Source organism: Bombina bombina, chromosome 3 (genome assembly GCF_027579735.1).
Source record: "Bombina bombina isolate aBomBom1 chromosome 3, aBomBom1.pri, whole genome shotgun sequence".
In the NCBI taxonomy this organism is placed as follows: Eukaryota; Metazoa; Chordata; class Amphibia; order Anura; family Bombinatoridae; genus Bombina; species Bombina bombina.
Genome location: NC_069501.1, coordinates 407,074,294 through 407,095,106, shown reverse-complemented (window position 1 = coordinate 407,095,106; position 20,813 = coordinate 407,074,294). Strand labels below are relative to the sequence as shown.

Below are 20,813 nucleotides of genomic sequence, written 5' to 3'. Positions count from 1 at the left end.
ATAGCCAATACTGTGGGGTGTTTATATGATATGTTCTTATTCTTGCTGATTAAAGTTAATAACCGGCGGATTATTAAAGATTCCTCTGGAGCCCACAGAAAATGCATCCTATCCAGAACACAGTTCAGACACGCCCCCCTTTTTTGTAATTTATTTAATTGTATTTAATTAATGTAATTTATTTAATTGTAGTGTATGGTTAGGTGTTAGTGTTAGACAGGTTAGGTTTTATTTTACAGGTAAATTTGTATTTATTTTAGCTAGGTAGTTATTAAATAGTTAATAACTATTTAGTAACTATTCTACCTAATTAAATTAAATAAAAACTTGCCTGTGAAATACAAATAAACCCTAAGCTAGATACAATGTAACTATTAGTTATATTGTAGCTAGCTTAGGGTTTATTTTACAGGTAAGTATTTAGTTTTAAATAGGAATAATTTAGGTATTAATAGTAGGTTTTATTTAGATTTATTTTACTTACATTAAAGTTAGGGGGTGTTATGGTTAGACTATGAGGCCCATTTATCAAGCTCCGTATGGAGCTTGTGGGCCCGTGTTTCTGGTGAGTCTTCAGACTCGCCAGAAACAGCAGTTATGAAGCAGCGGTCTAAAGACCGCTGCTCCATAACCCTGTCCGCCTGCTCTGAGGAGGCGGACAGGAATTACTGCAATTCAACCCGATCGAGTACGATCGGGTTGATTGACACCTCCCTGCTGCCGTCTGCAGGGGGCGACGTTGCACCAGCAGCTCTTGTGAGCTGCTGGTGCAATGCTGAATACGGAGAGCTTGTCGGATTTGGTCCGCAAGACCTATGATAAATAAGTCTCTTAGGGTTAGGTTTAGGGGTTAATAACTTTAGTATAGTGGCAGCGATTTTGGGGGCAGCAGATTAGGGGTTAATAACAGTAATGTAGGTTGCGGCGATGTTAGGGAGAGCAGATTAGGGGTTAATAATATTTAACTAGTGTTTGCAATACGGGAGTGCGGCGGTTTAGTGGTTGATATGTTTATTCTAGTAGCGGTGATGTCCGGAACGGCAGATTAGGGGTTAATATTTTTATTATAGTGTTTGCGATGTGGGAGGGCCTCGGTTTAGGGGTTAATATGTAGTTTATGGGTGTTAGTTTACTTTTTAGCACTTTAGTTATGAGTTTTATGTTACGGCGTTGTAGCATAAAACCCATAACTACTGACTTTCAGTTTACGGTATGGATCTTGACGGTATAGGCTGTACCGCTCACTTTTTGGCCTCCCAGGCAAACTCGTAATACCGGCGCAAAGGAAGTCCCATTGAAAAAGGACTTTTTGAAAGCTATGGTAGTTACGTTGCGTTCCGGCCAAAAAAGTGTGCGGTGCAGCTAAACCTGCAAGACTCGTAATACCAGCGGTAGTGAAAAAGAGCCATAACGCTGCTTTTTCACTCATACTGCAAAACTCGTAATCTAGCCGATAATCAAATACCTTTTAATTTATCTCCACAGGTTTTAGGGGATTTTTTTTTTTTTGTCAGCAGCTTAGAGAGCCACTAAAATCAAAATGTAAGTTTAAAGCATACAATTTAGCATACAATTTAGGAAAAAAATATCCATTATATTTCCATTATCAAAATGTGCTCTTTCTTTTTATATTCACACTTTCTGAGGCCCCAGTTCCTACTGAACATGTGCAAAAGTATATATACGTAAATGTATTTTGTGATTGGCTGCTAGCTGTCACGTGATAAAAGAGGAGGAAAAATTGGATTAACTTTGTCATTTGCGTCAAGATATTCTAATGCTCATTTCAAAATCAAAGTAAGTGCTACTGCATTGTCTTTTTATTGTGTGTTTGACAATAATTATATTGTATTTAGTGGTTCTTTAAGATGTAGTTGTCTACATTTTCAAATAAGGGGCCATTTTTTTCACATTTTCAAGACTGGTTGATATTTTTTTATTACATAATAAAAAATTATATTATTGAATAAACATTAAAACACATAAAAAAGAGCACTATCTATCAGAAACAGTTCTGTGGGGTTGCACATGGGTGGAAAAAAACAGCAACAATCTACTTTGCTGTAATCCAAGCCGCACCCCACACGCAAGGGTGGAACTACCATTGGTGCAGCAGATGCAGTGGCAACAAGTTCTGAGGGGGGCATAGCAGCCTGTCTATAGATAGGCATGTACAGAATGTGTACAATCCTAATGCATGGGAGCCATTTATTAGTGCAGTTTCCATATCTGTCTCCCAAAATCATTATACAGAGCAGCAGGTATGTTATTAATATTGCTTACTACTGAGTTACCTTTGAGGGAGCCCAAAACATTTTTGCAAGAGAGCCCTCTGAGTCGGTCCGCTACTGCAAACTAACACTCTCTAGTGTCTTATTGAAGTAGATGTTTATTTCAAAGACATGACTAATGTTTCAGGATTTTACCCCATTGTCAGACAAATACAGCATTTTATACATTGTTATTTTTTTATTGCTTTTGTATAATTCTTAGTTGCTTGTATAACCCTTTAATGACCAATAACATAATTATTCCATCTTGGAATAATTGAGCAAGTTGAAGCTGTGTCCTTGAGTGGCTAAGATGTGTCTGCTCTGAACAGTGCACTTATATATATATATATATATATATATATATATATTATTATTTTTGCTTTTCAATTACAATTAATAATGTTATATCACATTTTTAATAATTGTTTTAAATACATTTAAATATAGTAAGTAAAAGTTATATATATTTTTTTTAAATCTATTTATTATAGGTGTATGGTTTCACTCCTAGGCCATGCATTCAACTATATTTATTAAGATATAAAACATAAATAAATATTTCTCTATATATGTGATGATTTTTGGACTGATATATCTATTTATATAGTGAGATATGCATATATATATATATATATATATATATATATATATCTAGATATCTCGTGATCTACATTCATCTCTTTGCATTATCTCCATAGTTAAACATATGTCTATACAGATATAAATCCATGTTTTTCTATGTATGTGTACGTATGTCAAGGTAACACCCTATATTTGAGCCCTTATTAATTTTGTGTGCAATATTTTTTTTTAAATAATTTTTATTAGACAGTGTTAATATGAGTGTAACTGTACTTTGTAATGCATTTTTGAAGTGTTTCGTGAAGCATTTATGTTTCGCAAAACTGTTAAATACAGCTCTTTGAGAGTGGAAAGGATTTTTTTGTAAAAGGCGAATGTGCACGCAATTGTGATTTTTCAATACTTGTAATAGCTGCGCAATTTGTAATTGTTGTAATAAAGGAACCACATATTTATTCAGTTAGCGTATGCTCCTTTACAGTTTAGCTAAAATATAGCTGACATGATGTTAAACAATTTCTTTGAAATATTTAATAAGAAATACATCTCTAAATAAACTAATAAAACTCTCAAAAAGGTAACTATGGACACATATTTTCTAGTTTTACTGCTTTTTACTCTGATGTCTCCATAAGGCAGTTTAATAATTGAAAATGGAAATTAAGACTTGCATAATATTATTATTATTATTATTATTATTATTATTATTATTAGTAGTAGTAGTAGTAGTAGTAGTAATAATAGTATTAATAATAATAATACATTTGGGTGGGGCTATTTAGAGAGGCACTCCCTCATTTCCACATTCGGCCAGCAACCACTGAAGAAAATTATAATGCAAAGAGATTAAATAAAACAAAATAGAAGATGGGGGAAAAACAAAAATATTTAAGTGAGTAGAAGCAAAACTTGATGAAAGTACCAAAGAGACAAAAAAGCAAAAAGGGAAAATATTCAATTTAATTAACCTATGTAATAATCATCATAATAATAATTATTAGCAGTAGTAGTGTTACTAAATAGTATAATTTAAAAAATGAAATTGTACTTGTTTCAAGGTTGCTGATTATAAAACAAAACTTACAAAGTATAAAAGGCACGGAGGATGGAGATTCAGCCCACAATACTTTAGTTTAAAAACCAATTAAATATTGCATTTTATAAAATATTCCAATAAATCTGTTTGTTACAGCTGGAAGGAAATCAGTGCACAGGAAGTACATAATGACTGCACATCCTTGATTAGAGGCACTTCATTAATTACAGGTCATGATTGTTTCTTAGAAAGAGCTTAATGGCTTTAAAGACTGACCTTTGAGGGAAGTTACTATCCACATCTTGATTTCTCCCGCTCCTTTTATCTGAACCAGTCTTAGGTGCTTCATTATCTGCAATGACATCTTAAGTAATGGAAACATGAATTATTAGATCTGTTTATGGCCTAACTCTAATGAAATTAGCTCTACTGTATACCACTTATTGGTCTTATAATTAAATACATTATCCTTAATTTGTACTTATTATACTCTTAATGAAAAGAAAAGAAAGTGGTCACTCTAATAAGGCTTTAATCATTTCTAACCATAGCTCATACTTTTTGGGTTACCCTAAGAAGACTAATTGAAAACTCGCTTTATAAATAGGGTTTCCTGGTGTCCGGTATTTAACCGTACAGTCCAGAATTTTAGAAGGCAGTCTAGTAAAATCTTCAAAAAAATACTGGACACTTAAATGTCCATTTAAAAAAATAAAAAAACACTGAGTGCTAGCTACATGCTAAAGGTCTCCTATACCTCAATGCATTACAAATATGTAGCAAATAGAAGAGAGGGACAGCCAAGGGGTGAATCACTACTGCTTACATTACTTGCAATCAAAGAGGTAAAATTATTTTTCCTCTTTGATAAAAAAATTTTCACTATCCCTTTAAGAAAAGACAGATATACACTTATGTAAACTTATGTAGGGTTGCCAGCTGCCCCCCACACAAATACTGGACAATCTGTAGGTGACTAGTCACAATGATAGGTGGAGTCACACAATGCTCTGCAAAAGTCCACACTCTTGATCCCACCATGTATATTTCTCACAACCGAGCAGTTATTGTACCCTTAGATGTTAAGGTTTTTACTTTTTTTTTTTTACTCAAGTTAAATCAATAGCCCTATGGTTCTTGCTCTTATTACAAGTTGTAAGTAAAATGGTAGCACTCAAGTAAAAAACTTAGGGAAGCTAACATCTGGAAGTCAGATGAAGTGGCCACACTAAATCCCTCACCTCATAGACTTCTGAGGGGTAAAACTCTGTTCTGGCTTTTGCTAGAGAGTCAACCCTTAGGGGTGCTAAGCCTAAGTATGCTAAGACTAAGATGCTCTACAAAACAGTTAAAATAGTTTTGTCCTTCACTCAGTACAAAATGTTACATATATATATATATATATATATATATATATATATATTCTCCCAAAAATAGTGCACTCTCAGGATTTTTCAAAAGCAAGGTCAACTTTATTGGATGACGTTTCAGCAAGTCCTTTTCATCAGATCAGAAAAAATTGAACATATGTGGTATACAATCCCACACTATATAGTGACAACCTAACAAACACATACCTCTCAAATCACACAAATTGCGCCAAACAGTGATTGGAACGCATCCTTGCGTTCCACCCAGCCCCAACTGGAAGTGCACAGAATATCCACATCCGGTTTCGCCGGACTATTAAAGGGACATGCCACCCACATTTTTTCTTTTATGATTTAGAAAGAGAATGCAATTTTAAACATCTTTCTAATTTACTTATATTATCTAATTTGTTTTATTCTCTTGATATTCTTTGATGAAAAGCATATCTAGATATGCTCACTAGCTGCTGATTGGTTGCTGCACATAGAAGCATCGTGTGATTGGCTCACCATGTGCATTGCTTTTTCTTCAACTAAGGATATTTAAAAAATGAAGCAAAATAAATAATGGAAGTAAATTGTAATGTTGTTTAAATTTCTATTCTCTATCTGAATCATGAAAGAAATATTTTGGGTTTAGTGGCCCTTTAAATATTCATAATACATAACAAATTAATGCCTCCATCATTTCGCCTGTATTGGGCATACACACACTACCTTATGTGAAAGCAAATAATATATGTGGATGCATATTAACAAAAAATACATCAATATCAAAAAACGGCAAAACGGAAGTTGTCATAATTTCACTTCGGGTTCTGCGGAAGGTGCAAATGATGTGTTATTAAATACAACATATCATGAAGGTACTTAACCCTAGTGATAGACACTCATTAAAGGTGCTGCCACCCTCTTATTGGTATGTAATGTGATGACTAAAACAACCTTGCAAATTAATGCAGATGTCAAAAAACTCACATTCATTTAGAAATAAAATACATTTCAAACATAGATATTTCAGGTTATCAGGCTTAGCATAGGTGTAATATTAAACAATCCTGTCTATTATGTGAGCCTGTGAAAATACACTGAAGAAACAAGTGTGCAGCAAATTAAAAATAAACAAATGAACATATTAACATTATGGCCTCTAGTTATCAAGCCGTCAACCTCAAATACGCTGGAATTCCGCAGCGTATTTGTGGCAAGGCTGATTCGCCTAAGTTATCAAGCCCTACAGACCGGCAAAAGTAGAATATAGTGACGTAAGCTTCGATCCGCTGGATACAGTCCGACACAGATCGATTCTTACGTCACTCCAGATGTTCCGAACGCAAGTTCGGCACAATCTGACTACTTTTGGAAGTTATCAAATGACTACCAGGTACGCTTGGCACTTTTCTGGCCCAGCGTACCTGGTTTTCAATAGGAATCAATGGGAGTCTGACCATAGCGAAAGTTCATGTTCGCTGCTTCACCACATCCCGTTGATTCCTATGGGAGATGTCTGCACCTAACACCCTAACATGTACCCCGAGTCTAAACACCCCTAATCTGCCCCCCTACACCGCCGCCACCTATATTAAACATGTTAACCCCTAAACCGCCGCTCCCGGAGCCCACCGCCACTCTAATAAACTTATTAACCCCTAAACCGCCGCTCCCGGACCCCGCCGCAACTATAATAATTATATTAACCCCTAAACCGCCGCTCCCGGACCCCTCCGCCACCTACATAATACCTATTAACCCCTATCCTGCCCCCCCTATACCGCCACCACGATAATAAATTTATTAACCCCTATCCTGCGGATCCCGGACCCCGCCGCAACTAAATAAATTGTTTAACCCCTAAACCGCTGCTCCCTTATTCCGCCGCCACCTACATTAAACTTATTATCCTCTAATTCCCCCCCCTACACCGTCGCCACCTATATTACATTTATCAACCCCTATCCTGCCCCCCCTACACAGCCGCAACCTATAATAAAATTAATAACCCCTAAACCTAAGTCTAACACTAACCCTAACACCCCCTATCTTAAATATTAATTAAATAAATCTAAATAAATATTACTCTTATTAGATTAATTATTCCTATTTAAAACTAAATACTTACCTATAAAATAAATCCTAATATAGCTACAATATTACTAATAATTATATTTTAGCTATTTTAGGATTTATTTTTATTTTACAGGCAAATTTGTCTTTATTTTAACTAGGTACAATAGCTATTAAATAGTTATTAACTATTTAATAACTACCTAGCTAAAATAAAGACAAATTTACCTGTAAAATAAATCCTAACCTAAGTTACAATTAAACCTAACACTACACTATCATTAAATAAATTAAATTAATTAACTACAAATACCTACAATTAAATACAATTAAATAAACTAACTAAAGTACAAAAAATAAAAAAAACTAAGTTACAAAAAATAAAAAAAACTAAGTTACAAAAAATAAAAAGATATTACAAGATTTTTAAGCTAATTACACCTAATCTAAGCCCCCTAATAAAATAACAAAGCCCCCCCAAATAAAAAAATGCCCTACACTATTCTAAATTACAAAAGTTAACAGCTCTATTACCAGCCCTTAAAAGGGCCTTTTGTGGGGCATGCCCCAACGTAATCAGCTCTTTTGCCTGTAAAAAAAAAAATACAACCCCCCCACCCAACATTAAAACCCACCACCCACATACCCCTACTCTAACCCACCCAAACCCCCCTTAAATAAACCTAACACTACCCCCCTGAAGATCTCCCTACCTTGAGTCATGTTCACCCAGCCGGGCCGAAGTCATCATCCAAGGGGCGCTGAAGATGTATTCCATCAGGAAGAAGTCTTCATCCAAGGGACGCTGAAGAGGTCTTCCATCCGATAGAAGTCTTCATCCAGGCGGCGTCTTCAATCTTCATCCATCCGGAGTGGAGCCTTCTTCAAACGAGCCGTCGCGGAGCCATCCTCTTCCAACGACGCCTACCCGACGAATGGATATTCCTTTAAGTGACATCATCCAAGATGGCGTCCCTCGAATTCCGATTGGCTGATAGGATTCTATCAGCCAATCGGAATTAAGGTAGGAAAAATCTGATTGGCTGATGCAATCAGCCAATCAGATTGAGCTTGCATTCTATTGGCTGATCGGAACAGCCAATAGAATGTGAGCTCAATCTGATTGGCTGATTGGATCAGCCAATCGGATTGAACTTGAATCTGATTGGCTGATTGCATCAGCCAATCAGATTTTTCCTACCTTAATTCCGATTGGCTGAAAGAATCCTATCAGCCAATCGGAATTTGAGGGACGCCATCTTGGATGACGTCACTTAAAGGAATATCCATTCATCTGGTAGGTGTCATTGGAAGAGGATGGCTCAGCGTCGGCTCGTTTGAAGAAGGCTCCGCTCCGCTCTGGATGGATGAAGATTGAAGACGCCACCTGAATGAAGACTTCTATCGGATGGAAGACCTCTTCAGCGCCCCTTGGATGAAGACTTCTATCGGATGGAACACATCTTCAGCACCCCTTGGATGGTGACTTCGGCCCGGCTGGGTGAACACGACTCAAGGTAGGGAGATCTTCAGGGGGGTAGTGTTAGGTTTATTTAAGGGGGGTTTGGGTGGGTTAGAGTAGGGGTATGTGGGTGGTAGGTTTTAATGTTGGGGGTTGTATTTTTTTACAGGCAAAAGAGCTGATTACTTTGGGGAATGCCCTTTTAAGGGCTGGTAATAGAGCTGTTAACTTTTGTAATTTAGAATAGGGTAGGGCATTTTTTTTATTTTGGGGGCATTTGTTATTTTATTAGGGTGCTTAGATTAGGTGTAATTAAATTAAAAATCTTGTAATATTTTTTTATTTTTTGTACTTTAGTTAGTTTATTTAATTGTATTTAATTGTAGGTATTTGTAGTTAATTAATTTAATTTATTTAATGATAGTGTAGTGTTAGGATTTATTTTACAGGTAAATTTGTCTTTATTTTAGCTAGGTAGTTAATAAATAGTTATTAACTATATAATAACTATTCTACCTAGTTAAAATAAATACAAAGTTACCTGTAAAATAAAAATAAATCCTAAAATAGCTACAATGTAATCATTAATTACATTGTAGCTATCTTAGGGTTTATTTTACAGGTAAGTATTTAGTTTTAAATAGGAATAATTTAGTTAATGATAGTGTAGTGTTAGGTGTAATTGTAACTTAGGTTAGTTTTTATTTTACAGGTAAATTTGTCATTTTTTTAACTAGGTAGCTATTAAATAGGTAATAACAATTTAATAGCTATTGTACCTAGTTAAAATAAATTGAAATTTGCCTGTAAAATAAAAATAAATCCTAAAATAGCTCAAATATAATTATTAGTTAGATTGTAGCTATATTAGGGTTTATTTTAAAGGTAAGTATTTAGTTTTAACTAGGAATATTTTAGTTAATAATAGTAATTTTATTTAAATTTATTTAATTAATATTTAAGTTAGGGGGGTGTTATGGTTAGGGTTAGACTTAGGTTTAGGGGTTAATTAATTTAATATAGGTGGCGACGGTGTAGGGGGGGCAGATTAGGGGTTAATAAGTTTAATATAGGTGGCAGCGGGGTCCGGGAGCGGCGATTTAGGGGTTAAACAATTTATTTAGTTGCGGCGTGGTCCGGGATCCGCAGGATAAGGGGTTAATAAATTTATTATGGGTGGCGGCGGTATAGGGGGGGCAGATTAGGGGTTAATAGGTATAATGTAGGTGGTGGCGGGGTCCGGTAGTGGCGGTTTAGGGGTTAATACATTTATTATAGTTGCCGCGGGGTATAGGAGCAGCGGTTTAGGGGTTAATAAATGTATTATAGTTGCAGCGGGGTCTAGGAGCAGCAGTTTAGGGGTTAATAACTTTATTTAGTTGCGGGGGGCTCCGGGGGCGCCGGTATAGGGGGTAGAACAGTATAGTATAGTGTGAGTGCTTAGTGACAGGGGTATTAACCCCTTAATGACTACAATGTACCCTGTATGTCACTGGTCGTTAAGGGTTTTTTCAGGACATAATAGCACAAGTCTAGCAAGAACACGCTATTAATGCACTCCCTCCAGCAGGCTTTGTGGAATAGAGCAGTCTCAACGCTGGTGGCAAGACCGCGCTATAAAACAATCAAGTCCCAAAAAAAGGCCAGTGACATACAGGGTACGTCGCTGGTCCTTAAGGGGTTAATAAAGCTGTAGAAAAGCCGAAGAGCAGCGAGATCGATGTGTGATAACTATCACAGTCCGCTGCTCATCGCCCCGTACTTGGTGCGCGGCTTTTGGACAGCTTTTTTAATAACTTTGGCGAGCACATTCAGGTCCGCGGCGGCGATGTGAGGTGAGCTTAGGCGGGCCTATTGGGGCCGGCGATGGCAGGTACGTATGGAGCTTGATAACTAGAGGCCCATAAATGCAGCTTGTTGGCATTTCATCCATATGTTTAGGAACCCCAATTCAGGATCCCCATAACGTATTTTGCATACAATGTATTGCAATGTTGAGTATCAACTTTAAGTTGTGTGGCTATCCATTATCCATTAAAGGATACAGAATAAAGAAAATAAAAATGTACAGAGAGCACTATATCTCCTCTATTGAAATAAATTCCTATGTTTAAAAGGCACATAGAATACATGAATTTCAACTGATGGAATATTTCATATATAATGACATAATGTTCCTTCAGAAACGTCCATTTGAGAGGGAAAAAATAGAGCCACTCTCTTATATACCCTTCTGTATGATGGCATACCTCTCAGATTTCAGCAATATTGGTATCCTCTGTTATGCAGGTGATATAATATCATAGATATTGTGGGCACTACCGAGTTCCCCAACAGCTCATACCCTCCACCGGATCAGGGTCCTCATATGATAACCCTAGTGAACAGACCGCAACCCAAGATGCTCCCGGCCCACTACTATCATATCGCACCATTCTACATATTCGCACCCCAGGTATGTGTCAGATCATATTAACCCCTTGAAATTCGGTACAGAGTTCAATCCTCCTGGGAAGATAAACAATTTTAGGTGAATGATTGTGGATGATTGTTTAAGGGTATAATCAAGCCACAAATGGTCAGAACCATCCGTAATAACACACAGCACAGTCGGGGGGTCTCCCATTTGGAGGAAACTAGGAGTAAGTTTCTTCAAAGAGGATATAAACCGATAACGGTTGGACACATTCTTGATACAGTACAACTATCCACGCAAGATGAACTGATAAATAAATGCAAAGAGAACCAAGAGCACAATAGGATGATTATGGTTACCACGTTTACCCCTTGTACCATTAACACAGGTAAAATCCTAAGAAGACATTGGCCGATCCTCTCATCATGGTGGGGTTTAGGAGGAGCACTAATCTTAATGACCTGTTGGTACGTACGGACCCCAAACAATGCTATCAGAAGAAGCAAAAGATAAACATCAAGGGTAGTTACAGTTGTGTGGGCTGCATGACATGTAATGGTCTTATTTCAACAAAGAAATTCCATCATCCCCACACTAACACAATGTATACTATCAGAAACTCGATCACTTGTACCACCACACATGTGGTCTATCTACTGGTGTGTCCATGCTCCAAGTTTTATGTTGGTAAAACAAAGGGTACCCTGAGAGAGCGGATGGCTAATCATAGGCTGGCTATACGCCAGGCATTGCTGAAGGGCTCATCAGATCAACCAGTGGCATGGCACTGTGCAGAGCAGAGACATTCAGTAGCATCAATCAGATATACTCTGATTGACCATGTACCGAGCTGGACCGGGGAGGAGACCGGGATAAACTCCTACTCTCTAGAGAAGCCCAGTGGATTTACAGGTTGAGGACTATCTTCCCAGGAGGATTGAACTCTGTACCAGATCAAGGGGTTAATATGATCTGACACATACCTGGGGTGTGGATATGTAGAGTGGTGTGATATTATAGTAGTGGGCCGGCAGCATCTTGGGATGCTGTCTGTTCACTAGGGTTATCATATGAGGACCCTGATCCGGTGTAGGGTATCCGCTGGTGGGGAACTCGGTAGTGCCCACAATATCTATGATTTAATGTCACCCGCATAACAGATGATACCAATATTGATGAAATCTGGGAGGTATGCCATCATACAGAAGGGGATATAAGAGGGTGGCTCTATTTTCCCCCTCTCAAATGGACGTTTCTGAAGGAACATTATGTCATTATATATGAAATATTCGATCAGTTGAAATTCATTCTATGGCCTCTAGTTATCAAGCCGTCAACCGCAAATACGCTGGAATTCCGCAGCGTATTTGTGGCGAGGCTGATTCGCCTTAGTTATCAAGCCCTACTGCCCGTCAAAAGTAGAATCTAGTGACGTAAGCTTCAATCCGCCGGACTCAGTCTGACACAGATCGATGCTAACATCACTACAGATGTTCCGAACGCAAGTTCGGCACAATCTGACTACTTTTGGTAGTTATTAAACTACTACCAGGTGCGCTCGCCACTATTCCGGGCCAGCGTACCTGGATTTCAATCCCATTGATTCCTATGGGAAATGTCTACACCTAACACCCTAACATGTACCCCAAGTCTAAACACCCCTAATCTGCCCCCCTACCCTGCTGCAACTAAATAAAGTTATTACCCCCCAAACTGCCGCTCCCGGACCCCGCCGCAACTATAATAAATATGTTAACCCCTAAACCGCCGCTCCCGGACCCCGCCGCCACCTACATAATACCTATTAACCCCTATCCTGCCCCCCCTATACCGCTGCCACCTATAATACATTTATTAACCCCTATCCTGCCTCCACTACACCGCCACCACTATAATTAAATTATTAACCCCTAAACCTAAGTCTAACACTAACCCTAACACCCCCCTAACTTAAATATTAATTAAATAAATCTAAATAATATTACTCTTATTAACTAAATTAATCCTATTTAAAACTAAATACTTACCTATAAAATAAACCCTAATATAGCTACAATATAACTAATAGTTACATTGTAGCTATTTTAGGATATATATTTATTTTACAGGCAAGTTTGTATTTATTTTAACTAGGTACAATAGCTATTAAATAATTATTAACTATTTAATAGCTACCTAGTTAAAATAAAGACAAATTTACCTGTAAAATAAAAACTAACCTAAGTTACAATTACACCTAACACTACAATATAATTAAATAAATTATTCCTATTTAAAACTAAATACTTACCTGTAAAATAAACCCTAAGATAGCTACAATTTAATTAATAATTACATTGTAGCTATTTTAGGATATATTTTTATTTTACAGGTAACTTTGTATTTATTTTAACTAGGTACAATAGTTATTAAATAGTTATTAACTATTTAATAACTACCTAGCTAAAATAAATACAAAATTACCTGTAAAATAAATCCTAACCTAAGTTACAATTACACCTAACACTACATTATCATTAAATTAATTAAATAAATTACCTACAAATACCTACAATTAAATACAATTAAATAAACTAAACTAAATTACAAAAAAAAAACACTAAATTACTGAAATTAAAAATAATTACAAGAATTTTAAACTAATTACACCTAATCTAAGCCCCCTAATAAAATTAAAAAAAACTAAATAATAAAAGTCCCTACCCTATTCTACATTACAAAGTAATCAGCTCTTTTACCAGCCCTTAAAAGGGCTTTTTGCGGGGCATTGCCCCAAAGTAATCAGCTCTTTTACCTGTATAAAAAATACAACCCCCCCAACATTAAAACCCACCACCCACATACCCCTACTCTAACCCACCCAAACCCCGCTTAAAAAAACCTAACACTTACCCCTTGAAGATCTCCCTACCTTGAGTCGTCTTCACCCAGCCGGGCCGAAGTCTTCATCCGATGGGGCATAAGAGGACATCCAGACCGGCAGAAGTCTTCATCCTATCTGGGCAGAAGAGGACATCCGGACCGGCAGACATCTTCATCCAAGCGGCATCTTCTATCTTCATCCATCCGACGAGGAGCAGCTCCATCTTCAAGACCTCTGGCGCGGAGCATCCTTCCTGGCCAAAGGACTAACAACGAATGACGGTTCCTTTAAATGACGTCATCCAAGATGGCATCCCTCGAATTCCGATTGGCTGCTAGGATTCTATCAGCCAATCGGAATTAAGGTAGGAAAAATCTGATTGGCTGATTCAATCAGCCAATCAGATTGAAGTTCTATCCGATTGGCTGATCGGATCAGCCAATCAGATTGAACTTCAATCTGATTAGCTGATTGAATCAGCCAATCAGATTTTTCCTACCTTGTTGTATTTGATAACACATCATTTGCACCTTCAGCAGAACTGTAAGTGGAATTATGACAACTTCCCTTTTTGCCGTTTTTTGATATTGATGTATTTTTTGTTAATGTACGTCCACATATATTATTTGCTTTCACAAAAGGTAGTGTGTGCATGCCCAATACAGGCGAAATGATGGAGGCATTAATTTGTTATGTATTATGAATATTTAATAGCCCGGCGAAACCGGATGTGGATATTCCGTGCACTTCCGGTTGGGGCTTGGTTGAATGCAGGGATGCGTTCCAATCACTGTTTGGCACAATTTGTGTGATTTGAGAGGTATGTGTTTGTTAGGTTGTCACTATATAGTGTGGGATTGTATACCACATATGTTCACTTTTTTCTGATCTGATGAAAAGGACTTGAGCTCCCTGAAATGTCATGCAATAAAGTTGACCATGCTTTTGAAAAATCCTGAGAGTGCACTATTTTTGGGAGAGTATTATCTGCTTTATTTGCACCCAGGTGGCTGAAATTAGAGGGAGGATTCGTTTTTCTTGATATATATATATATATATATATATATATAGTGTAGCAGAGAAGTGCACTCTCACTTAAACGTCAACTACCAGGGTGCTAGTGAATAGTCATAAACAGCATACAAAAAAGCGTTGTACTCGCTGGATTTTCCAAAAGCAAATTTACAGTGACCGTGTAACGTTTTGGGGATAATGTATCCCCTTCCTCAGAGGTCTGAGGAAAATCATGCTGTTTATATATATATATATATATATATATATATATATATATATATATATATATATATATACATGAAAAACAAAAACATGCACTCTCAGGATTTTCAATGCAAAAAGGGTCAAAATGTATTATTATTAATAAAATTTTGACCCTTTTTGCATTGAAAATCCTGACAGTGCATGTTTTTGTTTTTCCTATGGTATTCCAATATTGCACACAGGTGGTTGTCTGACGATGGGCATAAACAACTAAGTGGATATATATATATATATATATATATATATTCTTTGTTAAAAAAATTTTATTTATTCATTTATTTTTTTAAAGTGAAGGTCAATTTTCATGTGAAAGTGCCCGGTTTTTAAAAAAACTATTAAAAACAAGGGCACTTTCATTCATGAAAATTGACATTTCAGCCGTTTTTTTAAAATATACTTACCTTTTCTTCTTGAAGCCGCTCCAGTGCTTCACCAGCCCGTCGCAAGCCTCTTCATACGTAAGCAATGACGATTCAGGCATCCTCCAATCAGGGCTTCACCCCGGGGTAATCATTGCCTGAGGCAACGCCGTGATTGGAGGAAGCCGGTTTCGTCATTGCTGGGTAAGTAAACCAGGAAGAAGCAGGCGGAGCATTGTTTCAGAATGGCGATCCGGCGTTTCAGAAGAACAAGGTAAGTATTCTTAAAATACGGTGCTATGTCAATTTTCATGAATGAAAGTGCCCCTGTTTTTAATAGTTTTTTTAAAAATCTGGCACTTTCACATGAAAATTGACCTTCACTTTAAATCTCTCTTTCTATATCTGGACATGATGGTCAAAAACTCACCAACATAGATTGAAATCACACAAAATCTTTGAGTTTTTTTTTTTTTTTGTTGGGGGGGGGTTGAGCATTTTAATGCAACGCTATATAGGGCTAGATTTACAAGTGGTAAGGTGTGTTATGTATTAATTAAATACAAAATATTGAAAGATGTTAATAATTAATGTAAATAGTTATTATAGAAGTTCTAACAAATTCAAAAAAATAATTTGAATATATATATATATTTTAACTATAATTATCAATAATTATTGTTAATATTTTTCAATATTTAAAATTTACATAACATGCCTTAATATAACTAATTCTTCATGTGTGCTAACCCAAAATCTAATTAGACCTACAGCGCGAAACCCGAAGTGTGTTATGCATATTTTATATGCCAATGTTCTTCACATAGAAGAAAATGTTATTTTTATATACATATATATATATATATATATATATATATATATATATATATATATATATATATATATATATAGGAATATCTATTTAAAAATACATTGAAGAACATTGGAATGTAAATATATTTACAGTATATACACATTAATACAAATTATGAAATAATACAATTGAATAAAAAAGATTTTTTTGTGTTTAAAGGTATTTAAATGGAAAGGGCTCCAAAGTGTATATCCCATGCGACCACTTTATTAGGCACAGCTACCTAGTAGCGTGTTGAGCCTCCTTTAGCCTTCAAAACAGCCTTAATTTGTCTAGGCATGGATTAAACAAGATGCTGAAAACGTTGTGGTGGTATTGTGTACCATGCAGACATGAGTGTGTCACGCAACTCCTGGAGATTCAACAGGTGTAGGTCCACAGTAAATAGCATTTTCCAACTCATCCCAAAAATGTTCAATAGGATTGAGATCCAGGGACTGAGCGGGCCACTGCAGCAAACAAAAGTCATTGTCATGTTCCAGGAACCATCGCATAGTGATGCGGGCTTTGTGCACCAGCACATTATCCTGCTGGAAGTAACCATCTGCCTGAAGATAAACTGTTAACATGAAATGATGCACTTAATCAGCAACAATGTTTACATACACAGTGGTATTCAGACGTGAATCTAGGGGTATCAATGAACCCAACGTGTGCCAGGAAAATATTCCCCACACCATAACACCGCCCACCACCTTGCACAATTTTCATCAGACATGACGGGTCCATGTATTCATGCTGTTTTCGTCAAATTTGGAGCCTGCCATCAACATCACACACCAGGAACTACAACTCGTCAGACCAAGTGACCTATTTCCAGTCTTCGATGGTACAGTGCTGGTATTGTTGTGCCCACAGAAGGCGTGTGCTCTTGTTCTTCTCTGATAACAACGGCACCCAATGTAGCCGCCGGCTGTTGTGTCCCATCCGTGACAAGGTGCGCCTAGAGGTGCGTTGCAAAAAAAATTCTACACACCAAGAGGGAATTCTGATGCGATTCACAAAATTGTGGCCTGACTGTTTGCTTGCACAAGTCTAGCCATCCTCCTCTGACCTCTCTCATCAACAAGAATTTTTCATCCACAGGACTGCCGCTGACTGGATGTTTTTGATCATTGCACCATTTATGATACACACTTGAAACTGTGGTACTGTTGTTTCATATACACTTTGTCGTGCACATCTTGCACCTACTATCATGCTAAGTTCAAAGTCCATTAGATCACTTTATATATGTATATATGAGAGTAACTATTTATTTTAATGTATTTATTTTCTGTTTGGTGCACCTATTTTTTTTTTTTTTTTTAAGTCTTGGCCTTTACATGAGGTCTTCAGTCACGCTAGCCCGACTTCACTTCAATTGCCCTTGAGCGAACACGTTTAAGTTCAACTTGTAATAAGCGTGCAAGTAAATGCAGGTGTGATATTGCTATATCTCACACAATCTTTAATTTGCTACTTGTAATCAAGCACATATCAGGCTACAATATGCCTTTCTAAAATTACTTAAGGGACTTTGCCACACTGACAAGACGTTTTAGATGATCTCGCCACAATGGAGAGATTTAGATCATCAGGCCCCCTGATTTAAAACTATATGGTATATTACTAGGTGTTGTACTGGGAATGGCTCAAAGGTATATATATATATATATATATATATTTATAATTATATATACATATATATATATATATATATATATATATATATATGTGTGTGTGAGGGGAATTGTATGTATATATGTTTATGTATGTGTACATTTGTGTGTGCATACATACATGCACATATATACATACACACACACACATATATATATATATATATATATACAGTCATGGCCAAAAATATTGGCACCCTGCATTTCTGTCAGATAATGCTCCACTTTGCCCAGAAAATTGTTGCAATTACAAATGTCAGGTGGAGGATGTGGAAGCATGTTGAGGTGATGGCATTGATTTGTCAGTTCATGGAGAGTGAGGAGTCCAGGATGAAGTCTAGATTTTGAGTGTGGTTGGTTGGTTGGGGTTGGAGGGTGACCGAGGGCTGTGGGCCACCAGGAGTCATCCCATGCGGATTTATTGGGTCCGAGGAGGAGGACTTCAGTTTTATCTGTGTTCAGTTTGAGCTGGTTGTCACTCATCCAGGCGGCGACTGCTGTCAGGCCTTCGAGGACATTCTTTTTGGTGGTGGTGGGATCTTGGGTGAGTGAGATGATTAACTGGGTGTCGTCGGCATGGAGACGATGTTGAGGTTGTGACGTCGGACGATGGCTGCGAGAGGGGCCATGTAGATTTTGAAGAGGGTGGGGCTCAGCGAAGAGCCTTGCGGTACCCCACAGTTAACTAGTGTGGGTTTGGAGGAGAAGGGTGGGAGTCTGACTTTCTGGGTCCTGCCCGTGAGGAAGGAGGTGATCCATTCCAGGGCTTTGCTGTGTATGCCGACGTCGTGTAGGCGGGTGCGGAGGGCGTTGTGGTCGACAGTATCAAAGGCTGCTGAGAGGTCTAGGAGGATGAGGGCGGCGGTTTCTCCTCGGTCGAGCATGCCGCGGATGTCATCTGTGGCGGCAAGGAGGGCAGTCTCGGTGCTGTAGTTGCTTCTGAAACCGGATTGGGAGTGGTCCAGGGTGTGGTTGGCCTCAATTTGGTTAATAAGTTGCAAGTTGATGGATTTCTCTATGACTTTGGCCGGGAAGGGGAGTAGAGAGATGGGGCGGTAGTTTTTCCAGACATCCGGGAAGGTGCCGGTTTTGATGGAGCAGTTGATGGTGCGGCGGAGTTCAGGGGCGATGGTGTCACTTGCTTTGTTGAATATGTCATGGGTGCATGGGTCTAAGGGTGCGCCAGAGTGGATGGATTTCTTGATTCTGAGGGTATCCTCTGTGGTGAGGGGGCTCCAGATAGGCTGTGTGTGGTGTGGGGGGCAAATTTGGGAGGGGAGTCATTGGGTGTAGGGGATTGGGTAGTGGAGGTTGAGTTATGAGGTGTGAAACTGTCATAGATGTTGAGGATCTTGCGGTGGAAGTTTGCAGCGAGGGTATTGCAGAGGTCCTGGGAGGGTGGGATGTTGGTGGTGTCACTGTTGGGTTTAGAGAATTCCTTGATGACTGAGAACAACTCCTTGCTGTTGTGAGCGTTAGAGTTGATTCTGTCTTGGATGGCTGTTTTTTTTTGGTGGTTTTTATGTGGTGGTGGTGGGTGGTGATTGCTTCCTTAATGGCAGCTTTTTCCAGAAAGGTCTTGCTGGATCTCCAGGTTCTTTCCAATTGTCTGCAGTGGCATTTGGAGTCCTGAAGGGCTGGGGTGAACCAGCTAGCCTTGTTGGTGGTTTGGCGGCTGGACAGTTTTTTGAGGGGGTGAGGGTGTTGGAGCAGTCTGTAATCCAGAGGTTGAGGTTGCGGGTCTGCGAGGAGTTGGCATCTGTGGAGGTAGGTGGGGAGGATTGCAGTGTAGTTGGTCTTGGGTGATGTTGTTCCAGTTTCTGCAGGATGGGTGGTACTGTCAGAGGTGGGTGGTGGGTTTGTTGAAGGAGAAGTGTATGCAGTGGTGGTCAGTCCAGAGGAGTTTGGTGATGTTATTGACTGAGATGTGGTTGCCTGGGGAGAAGATCGGGTCGAGGGTGTGGCCGGCTGCGTGGGTTGGGTAGTTTACGAGTTGCTTCAGTCCAATGATTCTGAGGTTTTCCAGGAGGGTGGAGGTGTTGTGATCGTTGGGGTTATCAAGATGGAAGTTGAGGTCACCAAGGAGGATGTAGTCCATTGAGGCAAGGGCATGGGGTGCAATGTGGTCGATGATGGAGTCACAGAAGGTGGGATGAGGTCTGGGAGGTCTGTAGATGAGGGTGCCATAGAGGGTGGTGTTGGGGTTGACCTGGATCTTGAAGTGTAGTGTTCTAGGCCTGGTGAGTGGTCATCGGATCTGGTTGCTGCGGTCTTTGTGGCAGATCACGGGTATTGCAGTGGCGATGTCCAATGCTGATGTGGGGTTAAGCCAGGTCTCGGTGAGGAAGGCAGCGTTTGGGGAGGTGGAGTCTAGCAGGTTCCTGATTTCGAGGCCATGCTTGTGGATGGAGTGGGTATTGAGGAGGATGCAGTTGAGGTAATTGCAGCTGATTTTGGGTGGGTTAGTTGGTTGGGTTGTGGTCCGGAGGGAAGGAGCAGTTGAGGCAGGTAAAAGGTTCGAAGGTGTTGGTCAGGGATGCGTGGTGGCAGGCAGACGATCTACCAGTGTTGAGCA

General features: G+C 38.5%; 1 protein-coding gene across 1 annotated transcript in view; it reads right to left on the bottom strand.

The window, feature by feature from the left end:
• The window catches only part of LOC128652366 (polymeric immunoglobulin receptor-like), a 90,159-nt gene that overhangs the window by 11,171 nt on the left and 58,175 nt on the right, over positions 1-20,813 (bottom strand). Inside the window, exon 7 of the mRNA XM_053705304.1 lies at positions 16,923-17,136. Within this exon, the coding sequence (XP_053561279.1) occupies positions 16,923-17,136 (214 nt within the window). The remainder of the gene's footprint in view (positions 1-16,922; positions 17,137-20,813) is intronic.